This window comes from Sphaerodactylus townsendi, linkage group LG04, assembly GCF_021028975.2.
Source record: "Sphaerodactylus townsendi isolate TG3544 linkage group LG04, MPM_Stown_v2.3, whole genome shotgun sequence".
Taxonomy (NCBI): domain Eukaryota; kingdom Metazoa; phylum Chordata; class Lepidosauria; order Squamata; family Sphaerodactylidae; genus Sphaerodactylus; species Sphaerodactylus townsendi.
Window position 1 is genome coordinate 46569392 of NC_059428.1, and position 21454 is coordinate 46590845.

The window sequence follows — 21454 nt, forward strand, 5'->3', positions numbered from 1 at the left end:
TAGAATTATAGTTTAAGCACTATAATCACTTCTACAAATCTATTAAAAGACCCTAGGCTATTCCGGCGTCTCAATGGCGGGGTCACACCCCTTAAGGAAGCGGGGTCTCTGGTTGGCGCCAAGCCAAGATACTCAAATTCGGTCCCCCCCCAAATTCTGACACGCCATGCGCTCTGCCTCAACCCTCTGCGATCCATGGTAAAGTATATATTTGCCCCAGGAGGTGGAACTCTCCCCGGTCCTTTTGTCCCAAAGACCAACCTCCCAAATGTTATTGATTGTTCTTGCTCTTCTGACGCATCCCCTTCTCTGGAACGCAGCACCCCAAAGTCCCTTTGTTCTACAAATTAGATATGCATACCCACAATCCCTTGATGGTCCACTTGCCCCCCCCCCCCTCTCTTTGGGGCTCGGACCATCGCTCTGAACACCGCATCCCTGATGGCGTCTTTGAAGCCAACTCTCTATAGGGAGTTGTCTGCTCTTCGTACACCCTGTCCCATGTCCAAACAAACTAAAGAAAGGGGAGTAAGGTGGGGCCTCCATGGCATGGCCTGCCCCCTGCAGAATTGAAAAGCAGAATTGAAATGGAACAATTGAATCTGCTCTCGGACCCACTTCCCACCTGAGCCAAGACCAAACAGCTTGGCAGGGCCCGGCCCCCTGCATAACCTGGGGAAGGGGTATGCTTCAATCCCTCTCCCTACAGGTCCCCAGTGGATTCCAACTTCGCCATGTCCAGCCAACCCATGGAATGGCACCAGAAGGAAACCAACCCGATCCCAGAGATGGAAGCGGATCTCCCTGGAAGATCCGGGTCCCGTGGGTTCTCACGGAACCACCATGCCAGCGCCAGAACGGCTTGAGGACCCAGGGATGACTTGGGGAGGCGATCAGCTAAGGAGCCCAACGAACCTCGACCCGAGCTTCGAGAGCTGCTGCAACAGCAAGTGCTGCCCCGGAGACACCCGAGGGTCTCTCTGCGCCTGCCATCTTTAAGCGTATCATCACTGCAAACTCCGCCCAGTCAGCTCATCATCTGCCTGCTCTGCTGCCTCTTGCCGGGTGACGCTTTCGGTCACCCCTCTTTTGGAGATCAACCAAGTCAACATCTGGGAGAGCGGTTCGCTGCCGCTGCCAACGTCTCATCCTTTTGCCTGGGCCAGTATCTCGGAGTGGGAAGCTTGCTAAGCTCCTGCCTACTCCCCTGTCTGCAAAGCTCCCCTGGAAATTTCCTGGAAGAGTCCGGCCTGGAGCTCCTTTCAATGAATGCTCTCTGGTCTATCAGGTACTCCATGAGCGCCGAGCTGGGGACCCATTGTCCAAAACCTCCCGCTGGAGCCCTCTCTCTCATCACTCCAAACCTTAGCCAACCACGAAGTCCAACACTTAGCGCTCGCATTGCTGATGTGGCGTAGATAGGAGACTGGCCTCGAGCCCAGTCACCGGCTCGACCAACTGGAACACACACACATGTTGAGGACATTCCCCCCATATATGGAAACATCCTCCTCCCCTAAAGGCTGGTTCTGGACTTGCGGGGAGAGAACCTTCAACTACATCCCTTCGCCTCTCGCCCGGGACTGCTTTTGTTGCCTTTTAGCCCGTCTTACCATCGGGTCCTGCCTCCCAGGCTCCAAACCCGGGAGCCCAAACGCCCGTCGCCTCAGCTCCACGTCTTTCCCTCGACCCTTCCTGCGGGCGTAGCGACGCGGTCGCTCTTTCCAAGCCGAAGTATGTTTCCCTTGCAACCTCCCTGGTGGGAGTCCCAGGACCTTCGGCCACCTATAACGCATAAGACTATTGGCTGGCTGGCTCTGTGCCCTTACCAAAGTCCATTAATTCCCACCTCCACCGCTCTGGATGCCCTGGCCTCGAAAGCAACAAGAACTTTCGTCAAGCAACTTTAGATAATGGGTGCCGCTATTGATTATTTGTTATTACTGCATCACCAAGGTTGTGAGAATGTACATAATATGTGTTGTTTTAATCTCTCATGATAATCTCCCATTTGATTCCATAATGAAAGTTCGTGAGTTACAAGATGTTGTACTCTAATCCTGAAATACTGCATGTGTGTTGCCTCACTGGTGGTCAGCCCTTTGGAGCTGGCTGCTGGGGGGGGATGGTTAAGTACTCATTGTACAATTCTTCATTGGTCTGATTGTATGCTTTGTTGTTGGATCTTGCCTTGTTCAGTGTGTGTATCTACTTTTGCCTGTAACATTTGTAAGAAACCCCTTGACTTTCCCCTATGCCGCAACCAGGTCCTCATGTTGCACAAACAACTCAGCCAGCTTGAGCAAGTCCCTGGGGAGGCAAGCATCCCCCTAAATTGCCCCGACTAATTCGGCTTCCTTCCTAATATATAAGAAACGGGGAGATGTAGGGGTGAGCCCACGAACCAGCAGAACCATTAGAAGGAGCGCCAGGCATGCCGGTGCCGGGCTGACGGCCTTCCGGGTGCATCACGCTCCCCCAACCCCCGCTTCCCCATGGAGTCACGGGTCATGAACTGCCTGGACTTCAAGGGTCACCAGTTGTCCCATACAAAAGGACAAAAGGGCTCCTGCCCTCAGGTGAAGATTAGACCCAGACACGGATGCTTCCTCCCGCACGTAGCAGCCCGATGAGATCATGCATCACATGATGATCTCCCGTTCTCCCGCTCTCCCGACCTCCCGCCTGCCCAACCCCTTTACATGCCCCCGTTGAAACCCTAATAAAAGGTGTGAGGGGCGAGCGCACGGGAGAGTTGCCAGGATCACGGGATCCCGCACTTCCTGCTTGCTGGCTCTCTCCACCAGATGAAATCTCCGCGTGTCGTCTCTTCCCTGGGACCTCGTGGATACGACTACAGTCTTGCTTGATGCAGGGTGATTAGAAAGTGAATGTGGGGCTTGAGAAAATATGTCCGTACAAGAAATCTTGCAGCAACACACATTTTCACCACCATCCATTGGACAGCAGATGCCAGGTGCATAATCAGCCTACTTCTCCAACCTCTAAGCATGATTCTTCCCAACATTTTCAACAGGATAAAGAGGGTGTAAGATTTTAGAGAATGCAAAATGTGTCATTTAACATATTTGATTAATTCCTTATTTGGTACAAATAGCAGTGTGTTTTCTAAAGAAAATTGAAATTAGGGAGATTTAACTCAAATCATATAATCAGATTGTCTTGTTAAGAATGTGGGCTGAGTGCACCTATGTATTCTTTTCAGCAAATGCTGAAGCAGTGGTGAAGCTACCTTATTGCTCATGTAACTTATTATTCAGTTGAAAAACACAAACTGTTCACTTCAGAGCAAAGCCTGCTAATTGTGTCTTCCTTGAGAATGCCACATCTAGCTATTACTTTTCCATAGTAATTCCACTGCTGTAGAAATTAACTCCATGTTTTAGAGGATTTAAAGTGCCTATTTTTTTTTCCGGATCTTTGTATTTGACTGGTGTATTGTTTGGACTGCTGGGGTTTGAAAGAGAGACTTTTTATGTATATATTGTCAGCCATCCTGCGCTTTCAGTAGTCAAGACAAGAGATAATTTTTTAAAAATAAATGTTAAAAATAAACCTCCATAATCATACTGTCTTTTAACTGACTTGGCAATTTTGCAGCAACAGAGCAAATGTAGTGTAAACTGCCAGTTACTAAAACTCATGTTCTGTTACAATGCAACCTAATGCAGAGCTATTCCAGTCCAAATCCATTGCTAAGACTAATTCTACATAGGATTGTACAGCAAATTGGCATAAACATGTCTGTTCAGATATATATCTTTTTAAAATTAGAAATAAGAGAGGGGAGGATCCTGTCTGGCCACATTAGTACAAAACAAATATTTTCCACCTTGAATAATTTTATCTTCAACTTAAAAAAAATACCAAGAGAATATTTCAGTCCCTGATTGGGAACGGAGGAACTTACTTTAGTCTGCACTGAAAAGAAAAAGGGAAATCAGATTTGAATGTCATTATAATTAATCTAAAATAAGAGCCTTGTGAAGAATGGCCAAAGACCGGTCTCTGCAGCTGCTTGTAATGTTTAAAAAACACCAGAAACTTTCCCTCAGATTTCCCCCAAAGCATGTAACTTTGCCACTCATATCAAAGACCCAGAACTTCAAAGTCAGAAAAACAATGAGCATTTTCAAGCCATTCTTTTACCAATTTGAATAATAATTAGTACCTACTTCTAGAGTGAAAGCATCTTATAAAACATGGCCAATCTTTTTACCGGGACACAAAAAAACAAGGATGCTGATGGGAACTCATGAGCAACCAAGTGTTGATTTTTAAAACTTTCTGAATACCTACCATTCTGGTTTCTCAACACTGACTGACATGGGGAAAGGTTCTCATTTGCCATAGTCCTCACCATTTTCCTTTTTGCTCCCTTGATGCAGAGATGACATAACAATTGTACAGAAGGCAAGTATCAAGGACAGAAAGGAATGTATGGTTTCTTCTCTTGGCTGTGAAGTATAATTTATCAGGTGAGTCAATTAACTGCAGGATAAAGAACACACAAATAAAATCTTTTCCTCCTTTGCTTTCATGGTGATTTTATATACTGGTAGTCATTTTCCCCTCTCAGGATTAAAAGAATTGGTGAAAGAAGAAAACTGGAACAGTGATCTTACAAGAAATCCAAAGTATGGCATATATCTGAAATTGGGAGTATTCTATCAATCTGGCATCCATACACTAACTAAATAAGGGCAGGGCTCCGTGTGTAAGGCACAATGTGTACAGTTTTTGAAAAGATACCAGATGATTTGGATAGAAGCCTTTATGGTAACAAAAGCATGTATATATAATCTGAATCTAATTTACACAAACTTTTATTCTCCATTGACAATTGACATTTTTTTTTCAAATTTATTTATATCATTTATGGAGACTCCAGATGGATTCCACAAGTTGAGTCAGTACAATCAACAAAATGGAACATTCATTAATCAATGCATTCAGATTTGGGAAGTCTGGAACCACCAGAAAGAACTGAAGAATAGCATTATTAACATGGCATGCTGAGTCAGGGGTTCCCAACCTTTTTGAGTCTGTGAATTATGCTACAGCATAAAGCGAGTAGTGACAAAATAGTTGCCACCAAATGGTTGCTGCAAGAGGTGGAGTCAGCCACAAAACTGTTGCCAGATAAAGATAGGTTGGCTGATGGATGGAACATTGGCCCTTTCCACACTGCGGAAAGGGCGCTCCCCCACTGGCAGGAATTCTGCCGGTGGAGGGGTGGGGGCCATTCGCACCGGAGCCGCTAAGTGCGGGCGGCGGCTCCGGTGAGGCCGGGCGCAGAGAGAGTCTGGCCTGCTTCCCGATCCCTCTCCCACTCACCCTGCGTTAAGCCTCCACATTGTTGCTTTGCTGTCTCGGCCTAAGACCAGGGGGCGGAGGACAGCGAGGGAGGGTCTTAGGAGGCCAGCAGGGCAACAAAGGCGACAAGGTGAGTGGGAGAGGGATCGGAGGAAACTGGCTCGCGCATTCCCGGCGGTGCCCGTTTTGCACCAAGCGCCGCCAGGGAATCAAAAGGCGGCTGTTTTCAAAAAAAAAACTCTCCCTCCAGGTGGGAGGTTTTTGGAGGTGGCCTGACACCGCCCTGGGGGAGGGGGAGGGGAGCCAGGTCAGCGCTACTGCGTTTTCGCAGCGCCGCCTGTGCGAACGGCTCCCTGGGGACGGCGTTTTTGCCGTCCCCAGGGCGCCGTAAATGGCCCGTGCAGAAAGGGCCAAAGAGAAAGAAGCAGGAAAAGGGAGCTGCCAGGGAGGCGAAATGAGAAGTAGTAGTGGGGACTCCTTCGTAGTCCCCCACTTATTTATGGCTAAGTTACAATAATTAAATTGAACATCCATGGTCAGAAGGAGTTTTACCCTGAATTCCACACACTGGTGGAAAACAGTAGAATGAAGCGATTGTCTTTCTGCCTTGCTTATTATAGAAGCATCTGTTTAACCATTCTGGGGAACAAGATACTAGACTTGACAAAATGGACCTTTGGTCTGATCCAGCAAATTCTTCTGCATTTTCTTTGTTTTAATTGGTTATGTTCTAGTGCCCTCCCCCCAAATACAGATATTATGATTCATTGCTAATAGTTTAAGCTTTAGAAAAATTCCCAGGGGACATTTTACAGATAATTTTTAAAAATTCAGAAATACTTTAACACATGTCCCAGAAACAAAAATAAAACCGGTAACACAAAGTAGATATGATTTTTTTGGTACTTCCTCAGCTTCAAATGTTTATGCCCCCGTACCTGCTCTCAGAATTCTCTTTTCTATCTACATGCCTTTTAATGAACAACAATTTGGAAACCATCTTGGGAGACTGCTATATGGAATTTTTTTCCTGAAGTGATGCAGAGCATACCTTTCTTTTAGTACTTACCATCTTTTCTGCATTAGACTAGTTTTTTTTAAAAAAAAACTTCTTGTTCTTTTCTTTCTCTTTGAGTGTATTTATAGTAATTGCTATGTATACCAACAATATTTCAATCCAATAAAATCCAGTCAACAGAGAAGATTCCCACACACCAGAGACATTTAACTATACAGAATTTTCCCTTTTACATCACTGATGGGGTGTAGCTACTGAAAAAAAATGGAGTCACTTCCTAGAAGGGGGAGAACAAAGCTAGCTAATGGGTATGCTAAACTGGGTTTTCTAATAAAGCAACAGAAAACCGAGCTGGTGTGGTTTGAACACTTTACAAGATCATTTGATCGAAACATTCAGTCCTTAAGTTTCATTTGCAATGTGAATCATGCAACCAATGACTAAACGTTGTGTCTGTTTGAAGAACAGCACAATAAAAGTGTATTAAAAGTCATAACAAAAACATACCATACTGTTTTTTTATTATTTGTAAAGCCACATGAAATTCCTCTCCATGCTGTCATTCAGTTCTGTAAACTATATAAGCCATGTGAGTGAACAAAAATACTAGAATAAACCAAATACAACATTTAAGGAAGTTTTAAAAATACATATTGCTTTAGCTTAGTAGTGATGTTCATCTCAATGCAAATTGAAAGTTTTATACTGCACATACTTTGTAGTGGTTTGTGAGGCAAGTGAATGGTCTTTTTATAGTACATACTGAAAACTGGAAACATGTGATTTCCAAGTAAAATACCTTCTGCAGCTACAGATTAGTTCAGAAACTTCTCTTTTAACTGCCTGCCCAATTACATAGCTCTATTTTGGTTCCTCAAACAGAAAGTTACTAGGTGCCACCTGAGCGTGTGCCCATTATGTGACACCCATTCCTGCTGGGGGTAGTAGGTTCCTTAGCAGAGCCTCCACAGCTTGTGTTATCGAGCCTGCCCCATCCCCAGATTTCTTATTGAGGCCCCCAAACACAGGGAGGTCCAGCAGGTCCCTATAAACAGGGCAATTATGCCAGCCCCTTGCTCGCCCCCGCATCTGTAAATTCATAAGGCAGGACCTCCCACCGCCCTGGATGACCCCTCCTGACCCCCAAAGAAAAGCAGCCCCAATGCCCCAGCAATGCCCCAGCAATGCCCCAGCTATGAGGTGTTGTTGCCGCCTCCTGGATGCCACCCTCACTCCTCCCAAATCCCCATGCTCTTTGAAGGGGAAAGGCTGTGGCTAGGCCCAATAGGCCTTCCAAAATGAGCAAGTAGTGATCTGCTTGCTCTACAGCCACAAAAGAGGCCAGAGGCCACCACATGCCGCTTTTTATAGGCATGCCTATCCCCATGTCACGTGCCAGGGGCCTCAGGTCCAAGCACACACATGCGCTTTGCTCAGGGCCTGGTTTGTGTCACTACATTCCCTTCCGCAATGGCAGCCCTGGGTAAGTCTGGGGCTGCATCTTCTCTCACTCCTTGCCTGTACCTTAACTCTTTTCCTATCATCAAACAGCAGAACAAACAAGTATGTAATTTGATCTATACATTCTGAGTTTACACCAACAAAATGGATGCCACCAACTGTTGCTACTTGAGCAAATGTAGTCCAAGCAAGTCAGTAAATGTAGTCCAAGCAAGTCAGTAAATTTTGAGCAGGTGTCACCAGTAGCAAATTGGTTAGTCACCATATTGGCAACTGCTCATTTAAGTGCAAAATCATTTAAAACACTACTAGTTTCACATTTATTTATTTAGAAACTGTATATGCAGCTTTCCCAAAGCTCTGCTTTAGCAGTTCACCAAATCAAAACACTAGGGCTGATTCCATATGGGCCAAAAAACAGCGGTGTGAAAATGGTGTGAAAACAGTATAAAACCCTTAACACCATTTTCACACCGTTTTCACACTGCTGTTTTTGGCCCATGCGGAATCAGCCTATAATAAAATAATAAAAGAACTTAAAGAATTAATATTAAAACTAGCCAAAAATTCAGGAGCATAAAAAGAGCAACAACTACAACAACATTTAGCAGGCCTCAAGCTACATGTAAAGGTTCAAGCTACAAGTAAAGCTCCAAACATCTAAAAAGAAGATGAAATTTCTCAGGGAAAGCCCAGGCAAAAATAACTTTTTTGGCGTGTCACATAAAGGGCAGAAAAGTAGGTGGCAGGTGAGCATACCTGTTACTTAGCTTAACAGGGGTTATTAAATTTATTAAAGGGAATCTCCACCAGCTGCTAAGAGTGTAACAGCACACATATGGTTTTAAAGGTAGCGAAGGGGAATGAATGCTCACATGGCAGTGCGAGAGGAGACTAGGGCAGGATCTTGGAGACTATATCTACGGGGAAGGGATTTGGCAAGGAGAGATCCGCAGAGTCCAAATGAAATTTTTAAGCATTTATATAAATTTGGTTCAAAATACACACATACAGTAAGACATAAGAGCGCATACATTCAAGTTCCTAGTATATAGAAAGGTTTGAAAGGTAGATGGGACGATAGAGAGGGAATTTGGGAATTTGCAGGGTGATACGTTACCTAATGTTCTCGAAGTAGAAGCAGTAGAAGGCAGGGATTCCACGCCAGCATGGAAACCCGGTAGAAGACGATATCGTGTCTCAAACTGACCAGACCAAGGGAGGCACAGGCTAGTAATGAGCAACATGTTGCAGGTGAACTGAACTTTTATAGGGTAGATTGTTTCTTTGCGGGAAAAGGAACCAATTGCACTCGGTTTCACAACTGTGCTGGGTTTGGGGTGCAGAGCTAATTAATCAGCTCAACTATGACTAAGACCGGGACAAAAGGGGCAAATTGCTTTGTTAAGCTAAACGAGGAAACGCTGTAAGGCTTCCATGCAGATTAACCTTTTAGGGTTACTGCCCAAGATATTCAGATTTTGGCTGAGACATCAGACCAGGGTAAGGTGGGTGACTTTAGGAAAGTAGTAACAATGGATAGAGGAGATGCAGAAGAGCAACCATCTGTTGTTGACCTGGTTTCCAGAAGAGATAGGGAAAAGGCAGTATCTGATATTAAAGTGGCTTTCCATATTCTTTGTCTTTGACAGTATTTTTGCAAGGTGTGGTAATCAAGCAGGCCCTTACACAGGATGAGACCTGAATCATACAGGAGTAACTCATTCTCTTAATTAGCTCATGTTAAAGCAAACTTTTGACCTTAGCTTGCTGTCAGGTGACCATGCTGCTACCTACACAGAGCGGTGCTGTGAAAACTTAGCTTCTGCCAATATGATTTTAAAGGAAAATATATTGCCATTTATATATATATCTATAGGATTGATCAGTGGGCTAACATACCAGAGGTGATATGCTTGTCTCTGGTTATAGTTCCACAGTGATATCCATGTTTGTATGTTCAAGCAAAATAAAACAAAAGTCTGGCAGTGTCTTAAAGACTTCCAAAATTCCAGCATAAGCATTTGGGTATCAAAGTTCACTTCATCACGTGTATGAGGATTAGCTAAGTGACAGAGCCCTGCCCCACACAGCCATTTATGGCTCTGCCCACCTCAGTTGATGTCACTGCTCCATGCTTGTGTTCTGGTAACTACTGGATACCATGCGGCAGCACAGGGGAAGAGAGGCAGCCCTCAGCTCTCCCCACATCCTGGCAGCAACAGTGGTGAGGGTAAATCTCATACCACATATTTATTCTTGAGGTTAGAAGTAACATAATGGAGGGAACAGTGAGATCATCCATCAAAGAGAACACAGTACATTCAGCGAGGGTGAGGATCACTTATAACTGTAGATAGATGAACAGAATAATCTAAAATCTAACCATGATAAGCATAGCTATTTAGTATGTGTCAAGAGTTAGTTATGTTGAGCTATGGATGAAAGAAACCTAAATCTTTAGTTGAGCCTTAGATTAATCCTAATTTAACACTTTTCAGTTGGATTCTCCCTTTGAAGTTCTTCTGTAACAGAACAGTAACCTTTAGATCAGTGACACAAGAAAGATCTCAGAGCCACCTGCATTTAGCTAAAGAAGAAAAGCAGTTCTGCTTTCCAAAATCTAAGTCAGGAAGTGAAACTACACACTTGAAGATCAGAGAAGGATTACTCTAGAAATGTTTGAATATTCATTCACATGCCTTTTCTCCAACTGAATTGCCACTCTACTCCTCAAAAGCAGCAATTGGCATCTTGGAAGAAAAAATGCAAGTACCAAGGCTGTTACTCCTAAACTCTTAAGGGAATTTGAGTTTTTGTGGGAGTAGGGATTTCGATCTGGGGAAGGCTTGTAAAGACAGGATATTAAAATGGAGCCATATTGAGAGGGACAGAAATCTTTGTTCACCTATTCCTTCTGTGCTCTTCCTCAAATCTTTAAAGCAGATAGTAGCAGCTGCTAAACAGTTTTTGTTTGTAATCATGTTCAGATCTGCCGCATGTTATCCATATGATACTAATATTTAAATGCTTCTTTTTGCCTACTTTAGTCCAGTAAAACTCGATTTGCTTGCACTGAAAAATGTAACACATTATTATCCAAAGAAAAAAGCAAGCTCTACTGCCCTGCTTGCTATATATGCCCCATATATACCTACTCAGAGATTTATGGCTCCCATGTACTGCCTCCCTCAAACTTCTTGATCATATGTTCCTGAGTGGTAGGAAATGTTACATATGGATTATTTTCTTGTATGAAAACAGTTATAAGATGCTTTGAAAACATGAAACATCTTTGGAAAATAATGAAACAAGGATGAGCTCCAGAGAACAACACCTCAATGCATTGCTTTCTTCAATTATTTCCAGTAATGTGTTGTTGTAAAAGGCTAATTCCCCGGTGGGAATTACATGATTTCTCATGGGGAAGTACATATTTTCAGTTCTCCGAAATGACAAGACATACTTATACTACGATACACATTGTTCTGTAAAGCTAGATGTTAAAAGCCTCAATCGGTAATTGTGAATTGATCAGTAAATTGGATAACACAGAGCCAAAATGACCTCCACATCTCTTTTCTTCTATGGAATTTGGACTGTTGTTGCGGGTAAGTTTTGCACCAATTAACTTTACCATTTAACATTAATTTCCTTGACAGAGCCATCATGAATACACAGGTAAAATGTTAATTATGTTTGTACAGTGATTCTATAATATAATCTATCTTCAACCTTCCAAATACATTACTTAATGGGAGGAAGAATGGTGGGTCAGCAGCAGCAGATAAAGATGTATTCAGACAGGTGGTAAAAAGCTGGCAGCCATAGTGCCTGCAGGTTTTCAGACAGCATTCAGTTCTGGTTTAACATAAAGGCTGACTGGATATACTAATGAGCATGCAATATAAACATAGTCATAGAATAGAATCATAGAATTAGAAGCGACCCCAAGGGCCATCAAGTTCAACCTCCTCTGTGCAGGAATACACAATCAAAGCACTCCTGACAGTTGGCTATCCAGCCTCTGCTTAAAAACCTCCAAAGAAGGAGGCTCAACCACATCCTGAGGCAGTGTATTCAGTGGTGGGATTCAGCAGGTTTGCACCACTTTGGCAGAACTGGTTGTTAAAATGGTGCTTGTAAACAACCAGTTGTTAAATTATTTGAATCCCACCACCGGAACCGGTTGTTAAATTATGTGAATCCCACCACCGAGTGTATTCCACTGTTGAATAGTCCTTACTGTCAGGAAGTTCTTCCTAATGTTTAGGTGTAATCTCTTTTCCTGAACCTTGAATCCAAGGTTTCCTGAACCTTCTCCTGAACCTTGAAACCTTGTCCTAGTCTCTAGAGCAGCAGAAAACAAGCTTGCTCTCTCTTCAACATGACACCCCTTCAAATATTTAAACATGGCTATCATGTTACCCCCTTAACCATTTCTTCTCCTGACTAAACATACCCAGTTCCCTCAATCTCTCCTCGTAGGGCATGGATTCCTGACATTTTACAATTTTAGTTGCCCTCCTCTGGAATCGTTCTAGCTTAGCAATATTCTTCTTGAATTGTGGTGCCCAGAACTGGACACAGTATTCGACAGAATAGAGAGGTCCCTTGTCCCTTGATCTAGACACTATTATGTCCCTTGATCTAGACACTATACTCCTATTGATGCAGCCCAGAATTGCATTGGCTTTCTAGGTTGCTGCATCACACTGCTGACTCATGTTCAGTGTGTGGTCTACTAAGACTGCCAGATCCCTTTCACATGTACTGTTGTCAAGTCAGGTGTCACCCATCCTATGTACATTACATTTTTTCTGCCTAAGTGTAGTATCTTACATTTATCTCTGTTGAAATTCATTTTGTTAGTTTTGCCCAGTTCTCTAATCTGGTCAGGTCATTTTGAATTCTGATACTGTCCTCTGAGGTATTAGCTACCCTCCTAATTTGCTACCATCTGCAAATTTGATTAGCATGATCTCTATTCCATCTTTCAAGTTACGGATAAAAATACTGAACAGCACTGGGTCCAGGACAGAACTTGTGGCACTCCACTTGTTACTTCTCTCCAGAATGAAGATAAATCATTGGTGAGCACCTATTGGGTTTGGTCAGTTAACCAATTTCAAATTCATCTAACACAAGCATTGTCTAGCCCTCATTTTGCTAGCTTGCTTGCAAGACTATTGTAGCGTATCTTGTCAAAGGCTTTGCCGAAATCAAAGTATGCTATGTCCACATCAGGTTTCAGTGATGCCTATTACATCATATTTGCTTTGACATGTTAAAAAAATCCAAACTGGAACATAATAAATAAGCACAGTGCATCTGAGCTGGTGGAGAAAACATTATCTCTCATCTTTGAATAACTATAGGAAGTACTCACAGATATATTATTAGAGGCAGAAAGTCTGCAAGATTGGAGAGTAGAATTTCTTGGCAAGGTCATGGCATCTTTTCCTCCTATACATTCATAAGGTTGGCAGGCTGTACTAGCATGGCCAATCATTGGAGCTGTGCTTGCTTTATTATGACAAGTCACCCTCATGAAAAGCATTGCCAGAATTTAAAAACTTGTTACTGTTATTTGCAGGTGCAGCCCAGGTGATCCACCAGTCAGTTCAAATAGCCATAGCTGGAGAAAATGTGACATTGTGCTGTCAGCTGGCAGAAAGCTATGATGTTGTTCAGGTAACCTGGCAGAAGGAGCATGGGAAAGACAAGACCAATATAGCTACTTACAGCACAGCTCATGGTCCTAAAGTCCTGGGCGAATATCAGAATCGTGTGCACATTTCTCCAAGTGGGCTGAACGTTTCTACCATCACATTCCATGCTGTTACAATAGAGGATGAAAGCTGTTACAGTTGCATCTTTAATACATTTCCCTTGGGATCCATCCCAGGCAGGACATGCCTCAAGGTCTATGGTAAGTGACGAGATCTCTGGGAAAGTCTGTAATCTCCATCAGTTCCAAGTTCTTTCATGCCAGGAACTGTGTACAACAGTGTACTAGTAATGAACTCCAGGTGGGTAATCATGTTAGTCTGTGGTAACTAAGTACAAGAGAATAACAAAATGCATTCCACTTCATCAACTCACTTCAGCAGATGCAATTAATTAAGAGCAATATATATTCCATGCAACAGTAGGGCAATATATATTCCATGCAACAGATTCTGTACCTTAAATAACTGCTCACTCTACATACTTACCAGTACAGTAAGTAAAGAGATATTTTTAGATGTTGCAAAATAATCATAAATACTATAAAATATAATTAAGTGTTCCCTCCATAATGTATGTATATCCACTGTATGGAGCAAAGCTAGAAGATGTCAGTCTGTAACTAAGCCTGATGTTATGTGTATCCCTTTTGGATTTGCACTGAGATGTAATCTTGTCATTTCCCCAGACTTTAACATTGTTATACAAAAATTTGAATGATTGTCTTCAAAAAATGATCAATTTAGTACTTCCATTTAGTACTTCCTTTTCTTTCTTTGGCAATTAATAGAGGAACATATCAGCCATGGAAAGAAACACATCTTACCATGGAATGTCTTTGAAGATGCCAGCCATAGATGTGGGCAAAACATTAGGAGCAAAGACTACCTGACCACGGCCACACAACCTGAAACCCCACAACACCCAGTTGACTCTGGCCATGAAAGCCTTTGACAATTCACAAAGATAAAATAATAAGTATGCCATGTACCTGAAGAAACAGATAGTTGGCTCTTCGCTTTACCTCATACAAAAGACCTATCTTTTGGATACATTTCTAGTCACAGCAAATCTGATAGAGGGCTATTGTTTCCCTTGCCCCTTTTGAAAGACTGGGGTAAAAGTTCATGTCTAGCCCAAATGAGCTGAGTGACAGTGCCATTATTTTGAGAAAATTAAGCTGCACTGATGTGCATAGCAGATAAAAGTGTGGGACCTCGACCACACAGAGTTGAGTCCAATTCCGTATCACATGTAAACTCCCTGAGTGCCACAGGCAACAGCCTTTGTCAGCCTAGTCTTCCTTCTAAGATTGTATTAATAGATATATAATGCAATTTTATTGTGTGTGTTTAAATTTGCTAGCCACGTTGCTGGCCCTTGTGAGGACAGAAAAGTGGCACAATTTTATCTGATGAAATAAAGAAAAATCAATTGTGAGGATAAATGAATAAATATTTATTCTGATTGGTAGTTGTGTATATATATTGATAATTTAGTTTGTGTCAGGGTTACGTTTTATATTGCCTCATCCAATCTATGTTCACTTGGAATTATGTTCAATAGAACTTACTCGTAGGTCAGTGTTGCACTGGATTGCAGCCTTAAGCTTAGCCTTCAGAATAAATGAAAGTAGAAGAGACCAAAAGGTCAGACAGTTGACCCAAAATACCATCCAACTCCCATTCTACTTACATATATTCAGGCTGTGTTCTATGATCATCATATACTGGGCAGGTCCAGATACAGGGTTTGATCTACCTAGTATAGGGGTCTGCAACCTGCGGCTCTCCAGATGTTCATGAACTACAAATCCCATCAGCCCCTGCCAGCATGGGGCTGATGGGAATTGTAGTCCATGAACATCTGGAGAACTGCAGGTTGCAGACCCCTGACCTAGCATAAGTGGAGCCGCACTAGCTGAAGGAGAAATTTCCTGCCTCCCTGTTCTTTGTCCAAGTTTTGTGCCCCCTGGAATAGTGTGCCCATAATCCAGAAGACTCTGTAGGCAGTATTAGGCAAAATATAGTGAAAGAAGAGAAATTACACACACCAAACAACTCCTTGCCCCATCTTCTATTGCTGAGTAGGCAAAAGTGTCCTCCATAAGTGGAAACAAATGATAGGATCCAGGTCTTAGAAGGCAGACAATGCAAACTTATGAAGACAAAGAGCACATAAACTTTTGCTATTTGGAACCCTGGGGACAGATTTTAGATGTTTTCCATGTTTTGTTGCTTCTGTTTTACAGCTCTAACAAAACCCAAGGTAGATGTGAAGCGTGTTATGAGTCCAGACAGCACAGGAAAAGAAATGCTAAAGATAAGCTGCTCAGTAACAGGGAGACCAGCTCCAGTGATCACCTGGCAGTTCCCAGAATACCTTCAGATAAAGCCAATCCAATATATCACCCACCATCCTAACCAAACAGTGACAGCTGTGAGCAATTTTACTCACATGTCCTCCAAAGATCTCTGGGAGAATTCAGTCAACTGTGTGATTCAACATCCATCTTTAAACAGTACACAAGCATTAACCTTGCCTGAAAATGGGGAAGAACAAGGTGAGTTTAAACATGAATGTTTCTTGCTTTAATATAGCGCTGTTGTGCAGGACATCCTTTAGCCTTGGCCAGATGTCTCCAGCAAGTATTCTGTGCCCAGTAAGTCTGGAGTGAGTCTCCTTTGACTTGTAGTGAGTGCAGATGGTGTTTCTTTAGCCTTCCCCATGCACCAGTGTTCCCTACCATTTATATGGAATAAATTGCTTCCACACAAGTACACTGTCTCCTGAAAACAACTGCTACAATAGAAACAAGAACAAATCAAAAATCTTTCACTCCCATTCACAGACCAAACAAAATCTTAAAATTTATTATCTAAATACAATACAAACTTTTATCAACATCTGTATAACAAACTGCATCCTTATACTAATTTTGAAATAACCTAGAGCAAATATTTTTAAAAATCTGTATTAACCTATAATCTAATTAATAATGGAATCTACTAATTCTAAATTATATACCTAACTATTAAGTAAATATATACAATAAGGCAGGAGCTTACCACCCATAAGAACATAAGAACAAGCCAGCTGGATCAGACCAGAGTCCATCTAGTCCAGGATTCGGCTACTCGCAGTGGCCCACCAGATACCTTTGGGAGCTCACATGTAGCATGTGAAAGCAATGGCCTTCTGCTGCTGTTGGTCCCGAGCACCTGGTCTGCAAAGGCATTTGCAATCTCAGATCAAGGTGGATCAAGATTGGTAGCCATAGATCGACTTCTCCTCCATAAATCTGTCCAAGCCCTTTTTAAAGCTATCCAGGGGGACATATGACGTCTAATGTCCCCGAACTTTGACCATTTAGTCATCTGGGGGGGGGAGGAGGGAGATACGCAGCCTTCCCCACCAGCCGGAAATATACCAGCGGCTTTTGGGATGAAATTCTAGCAAACTCCGAGTAGCAGGTTTACAGCAGTGAAAGCAGGGATCCCGCCCTCCTGCCTCCCCTACGCCCTTGCTCTCCTTTTCTGCTTCTGCAATGGGAAGGAATACAAAGGAACACCTTGTATTTGGAAAGGGGAAGAGGAGGAGGTGACAGGAGGGAGGAGAGAGGCTGGTAGGTGGGCTTTAGGAGGGCCAGAGCTGGAGGAGCCCTTGCACCAGCTGAAAGAATGCACCAAGCGTGGCCCATGGAGGAAAAGCCCCCATCCAAGGCACCTGGAAAAGATTATTAAAAAGATGGGTGCTGGGTGCTCATGGGGAGGGGGGGTGCAAAATCTTTCCCCAGGCTCCATTTTCTGTGGAGATGCCACTGCAATGAGGGTGTGAATGGGAATTATATCAGAAGTATGAAAAGGAAAACATGTAAGGTTGCTTCCATATTCAAAGCACTCATCAATAACAAATGGACAGCAAGGGGATTGTGAAGCACTTATGTCTAATTTTCTGTTAAAGTGGACCAATGTGAAAGGGTGTTTTGTTTTTTGTAGGAGTTTCAGGAATCTATGTCAATCCCTGCTTCCACTACACTTGTTACCAGGCTGATTGGGGAATATGCTTCACTTCATTCCCCAGGCAACCCATCCTAAACTTTTTAGAGAATTACCATTCCCTTTCATTTGTCAGGCAGCCTAGTCTGCTTTCTGTTCTAATCAAAAGGATTCTACTTTCCCCACGCCTTCCTATTTTCTTTCTCTTCCCTTCCCTTCCCTGTCCTTCCTTTCCTCAAGTCCAGTACAAATGGAATGTGTAGATATGGTTTTCTCTTAAATGGTTATGGCGCTGTATTGGTGGTTATATGAATTTTATGTGTTCTTAGTGTTTTTATGCTTATGTTTAAAAGCTTTCCCTGAGCCCACATGGGAAAGGGCATCTCATTAATGGAATAATAAATAAATAAATATTTGCTTTATCACAAGTCAGACTAGTAGTATCTCCAAGTCAGCAGCTTTCCAGGGTACAGGTCTCCTCTACTGCCTATTACTGATCCTGTTAACTGGATAAGCCATGGATTGAACATGGGAGGGGCCTTTGGCATGCAAGACATACTCTGTCACTGAAACATGGCCCCTCATGAGTACTAAATATGTCATCATTTGGTGACTGTTTCCATATCTGAAGGGCACTTTTATGCCACATGCATATACTTTTAGCACTGCATACAACTATTGCCATGCTTCCAAAGTGCAGAGTCATGTTTGTCCCAGTTTCAGCTAAAATGAAAACAAGAAGTGAGGGCTGAGGGAGGTAGCAGACTGCAAAGCATGCTTGTGGTAGTTAATCAGCAGAAGCTGCTTTAATTGTGGGTAGAACAGGACAATTTCCATCACTTATGTTTCATGAACCTCAAGACAGAGAAACCAGAGTGACAATTAAAACAAATCTATCTATTAGTGCTGACAGACCAGCAGAAGACAGATTTCCTGTTAAACAATGAATCCAGCGATGCTGTAGAGCAAACGGCCATGTTTTTATTACGGTCATAAACAAACGATCTTAATTTTGCTTTGAATTTTGTCTTAAAAATTTTTTTTTGTATTATATTTTAAATCTTTGTCCTATGCTATTAAAGGTTATCTGTTAAAATCTATCTATTTTGCATCCATGATAGTGTTGCTTATGTCAAAAGATAAATTGTAAGTTTATAGAGGAACAGTATTTTCAGGATCAACTTCTGATTTTAAGCATATACCAACACTACAATTATTCACAACTGTCTACAGGGTACAGTGTCTAGGCTGTCTGTTCTATTAAAGCACAGTCACACAAGCAAAGATGTCCTAAGTCCTAGGTCAATAACACACTGACAAACATCTGAGGCATGAAAAAATGCATTTGTGCAAGCCTCCACTATGATCTTAATGCAACAAAAAGTTTTTAGCAAAGTTCTCTTCACATAATGTTTTTTTCTACCCCTTTTTTCTCTCTGCCCCGTCTCATGTAATGGTTTCTTTGCAGCAAAAAGAAAAGTCCCAAGAATTCCTGTCATTGTCTGCACATTGGCCGTCTTTATTCTGGGGTTACTGGTTTTTCTCATCTTCATCTCCTGGAGAAGATTATCCCACCAAGATAAAAAGCAAGATCTACTCATGGTGAGACTTTTTTGTTATTGTTGTTGTTGTTAAAAACAAATAACTGGGAAGCAGGGATTCATAGGCCATTTCCACACGGGCTGAAATAGTAAAACACCATTTTGGGTGCACAGGTGCCACTGCCAAATTGATGCAATTGATGCAAATTGATGCACTCTCCCCCTCCCCGAAACAGCATTTTTGAACCTCACTCGGGGAGTGAGGTTTTTGGAAAACATTGGTTTCCATTTGGTGCCAAGCGAAAGGCACCGGGGGGAAGCCAGCATTTTTCCCATGGCCCTCCCAAACGGCTCTTACCTTCTGCCACCTTCCATCACTTTGTGGAGGCCAGGGGACCTGGCCTCCGACCCCAGAGCCATTGCCCTGGCCATAGGGGCATGTCCCCTGGCCTCCACAACGCAGCGGAAGGTGACAGAAGGTAAAAGCCATTTGGGAGTGGCGCAACCTGTGCGAAGGCTGCACTGCCAACTGTGCAGCCAGTGGGACCATCAATGTGAACGGTCCCAGGGGGTGCATCGGTATAAAGTATGCTGATGCACCTCTGCTCAGCTGGCCGTGCAGAAACAGCCATAGAGTAAAAAGCTCATAGGATCTTAAACCATAAAACCTGTTGTCAACAATGGTATTTGGCCTTGTAAGAAGAGTGCTTCTGATCATTTGCAGAGATTAATTTGCTCAATTGCCATGGAACATTGGTGTATCAATGCCTGTTAAGTCATGATCACTAAATGGAGTTTTCTTACTCAGAGGCAACACGTTTTTATACTTCATGTCTGGTCTAAAAAGCAAGATGGAGGAATATGTCCTCCATGACCTGCTTATAAACCTTCTTGGAAATTTCTGCTGGATGGTGACCACAATCTAAACAGGATGTCCTGTACTTGGGCTTCTAGATGGCCTCTTTACTTAGACTATCCCTCCTATCCTTGCTGATTAATTGTGCTGCTCTATCCTGTTTTGTGAAGAAGGACACAAACACATCCTGGAAGGAGGGTGGAAATAAAAATTAAACACATTCAATCGATATTAATTATATATCCTGGTTAGAATTATCCCTCTTGGGTGTCCTGGAAAGTAGGAAAACATTTTTTCAATTTAAACTTCTGTGGCAAGCAATTTTCACACACATTCAGCATTCTAAAGCAGTCTTCTGCTTATTTGCAGCCTTAAAGATATTGCCGTGCTCTTCCCTAGGCTCTTCTGATATGTCCAGGAAGTTCAGCGTAGGGATGGTGTTCCTGTACAAATAATCAAGTCCCAGTGAAAGCTCTTCACCAAAAAACTTTCTGGGTGGATGAAGAATCTGTTGTGAGATGAACCTTCAAAAAACTCTTACGGTATAAAATATAAACACTGATGCTATAATTAAACTAAATTATATAATAAAATTCAGTAATTATTTATTCAGAAATGTAATAAAAACATTTGTTTGTTGTGCCTTGTCTGTGACCTGATCCCATCAGTGTTATACAGTGTTATACAAATGCTAAAGGAAGCTGATGCCAGTGGACCTTAAAAAGCAGAATTACTGCTTGCTATCTGCTTATTCTACTATAAATGTTTTGTGGATTTGTACTGATGTTATGACTATTGTACTGATTACACTATTCCCCACCTTGTTAATAAAATATAAACATAACTTCATATTACCAGTTAAACTCTGGTAACTAAATAAATTTTAAGAACCCTGCAGATTAGCTAGCACTGGGTATCCTTGGGCCTATAAGATAGGCGGATTCCGCATGGGCCAAAAACAGTGCTGTGAAAACAGTTTGAAAATGGTGTAAAAGGGTTTACACCATTTTCACACCATTTTCACACTGCTGTTTTTGCCCCATGCAGAATCCGCCATAGAGATATTCTACCAGCCCTTTGGTTGAGGTCACCTGATATCCGCCATTCCATCTCGCTGGTCTCCTACCTCTCACCTACTATCAACTGTCTATGAATTACTAATACTATATTCTCCCCCTCTTTTCTGTTTTACCCATTCTTAAATATTGTACAAAAATTGCTGAGATGAGGTTGTAAAAGATAATACTGTTTTAATCGCCATCAATTAGATTCAATGTTGAGATTTTAGGTGTATTATATTTATATGCTTTTATTGTATTATTGAGGTTTGAAATCCTTGTAGGCTGCCCTGAACCCGATGTTGGTTGGGAAGAGGACAGAATATAAATTTAATAAAATAAATGAAAAACTCTTTTATTTTTTTTTATCAACTTGCTTCTCTCTCTTTCTCTCTTTGTTAAAAACAACAAAGGTCTGATGTAGCTACATTGACTTCTTGTAATAGTGTGAGAAA

General features: G+C 42.4%; 1 protein-coding gene across 1 annotated transcript in view; it reads left to right on the top strand.

Annotated features, from left to right (window-relative positions):
• CD200 (CD200 molecule) overlaps positions 1 to 21454 on the top strand; it is a 51226-nt gene that overhangs the window by 2566 nt on the left and 27206 nt on the right. Inside the window, exons 2-5 of the mRNA XM_048494052.1 lie at positions 9935 to 10049; positions 13413 to 13748; positions 15798 to 16109; positions 19013 to 19146. Coding sequence (XP_048350009.1) covers positions 9935 to 10049; positions 13413 to 13748; positions 15798 to 16109; positions 19013 to 19146 — 897 coding nt within the window. The remainder of the gene's footprint in view (positions 1 to 9934; positions 10050 to 13412; positions 13749 to 15797; positions 16110 to 19012; positions 19147 to 21454) is intronic.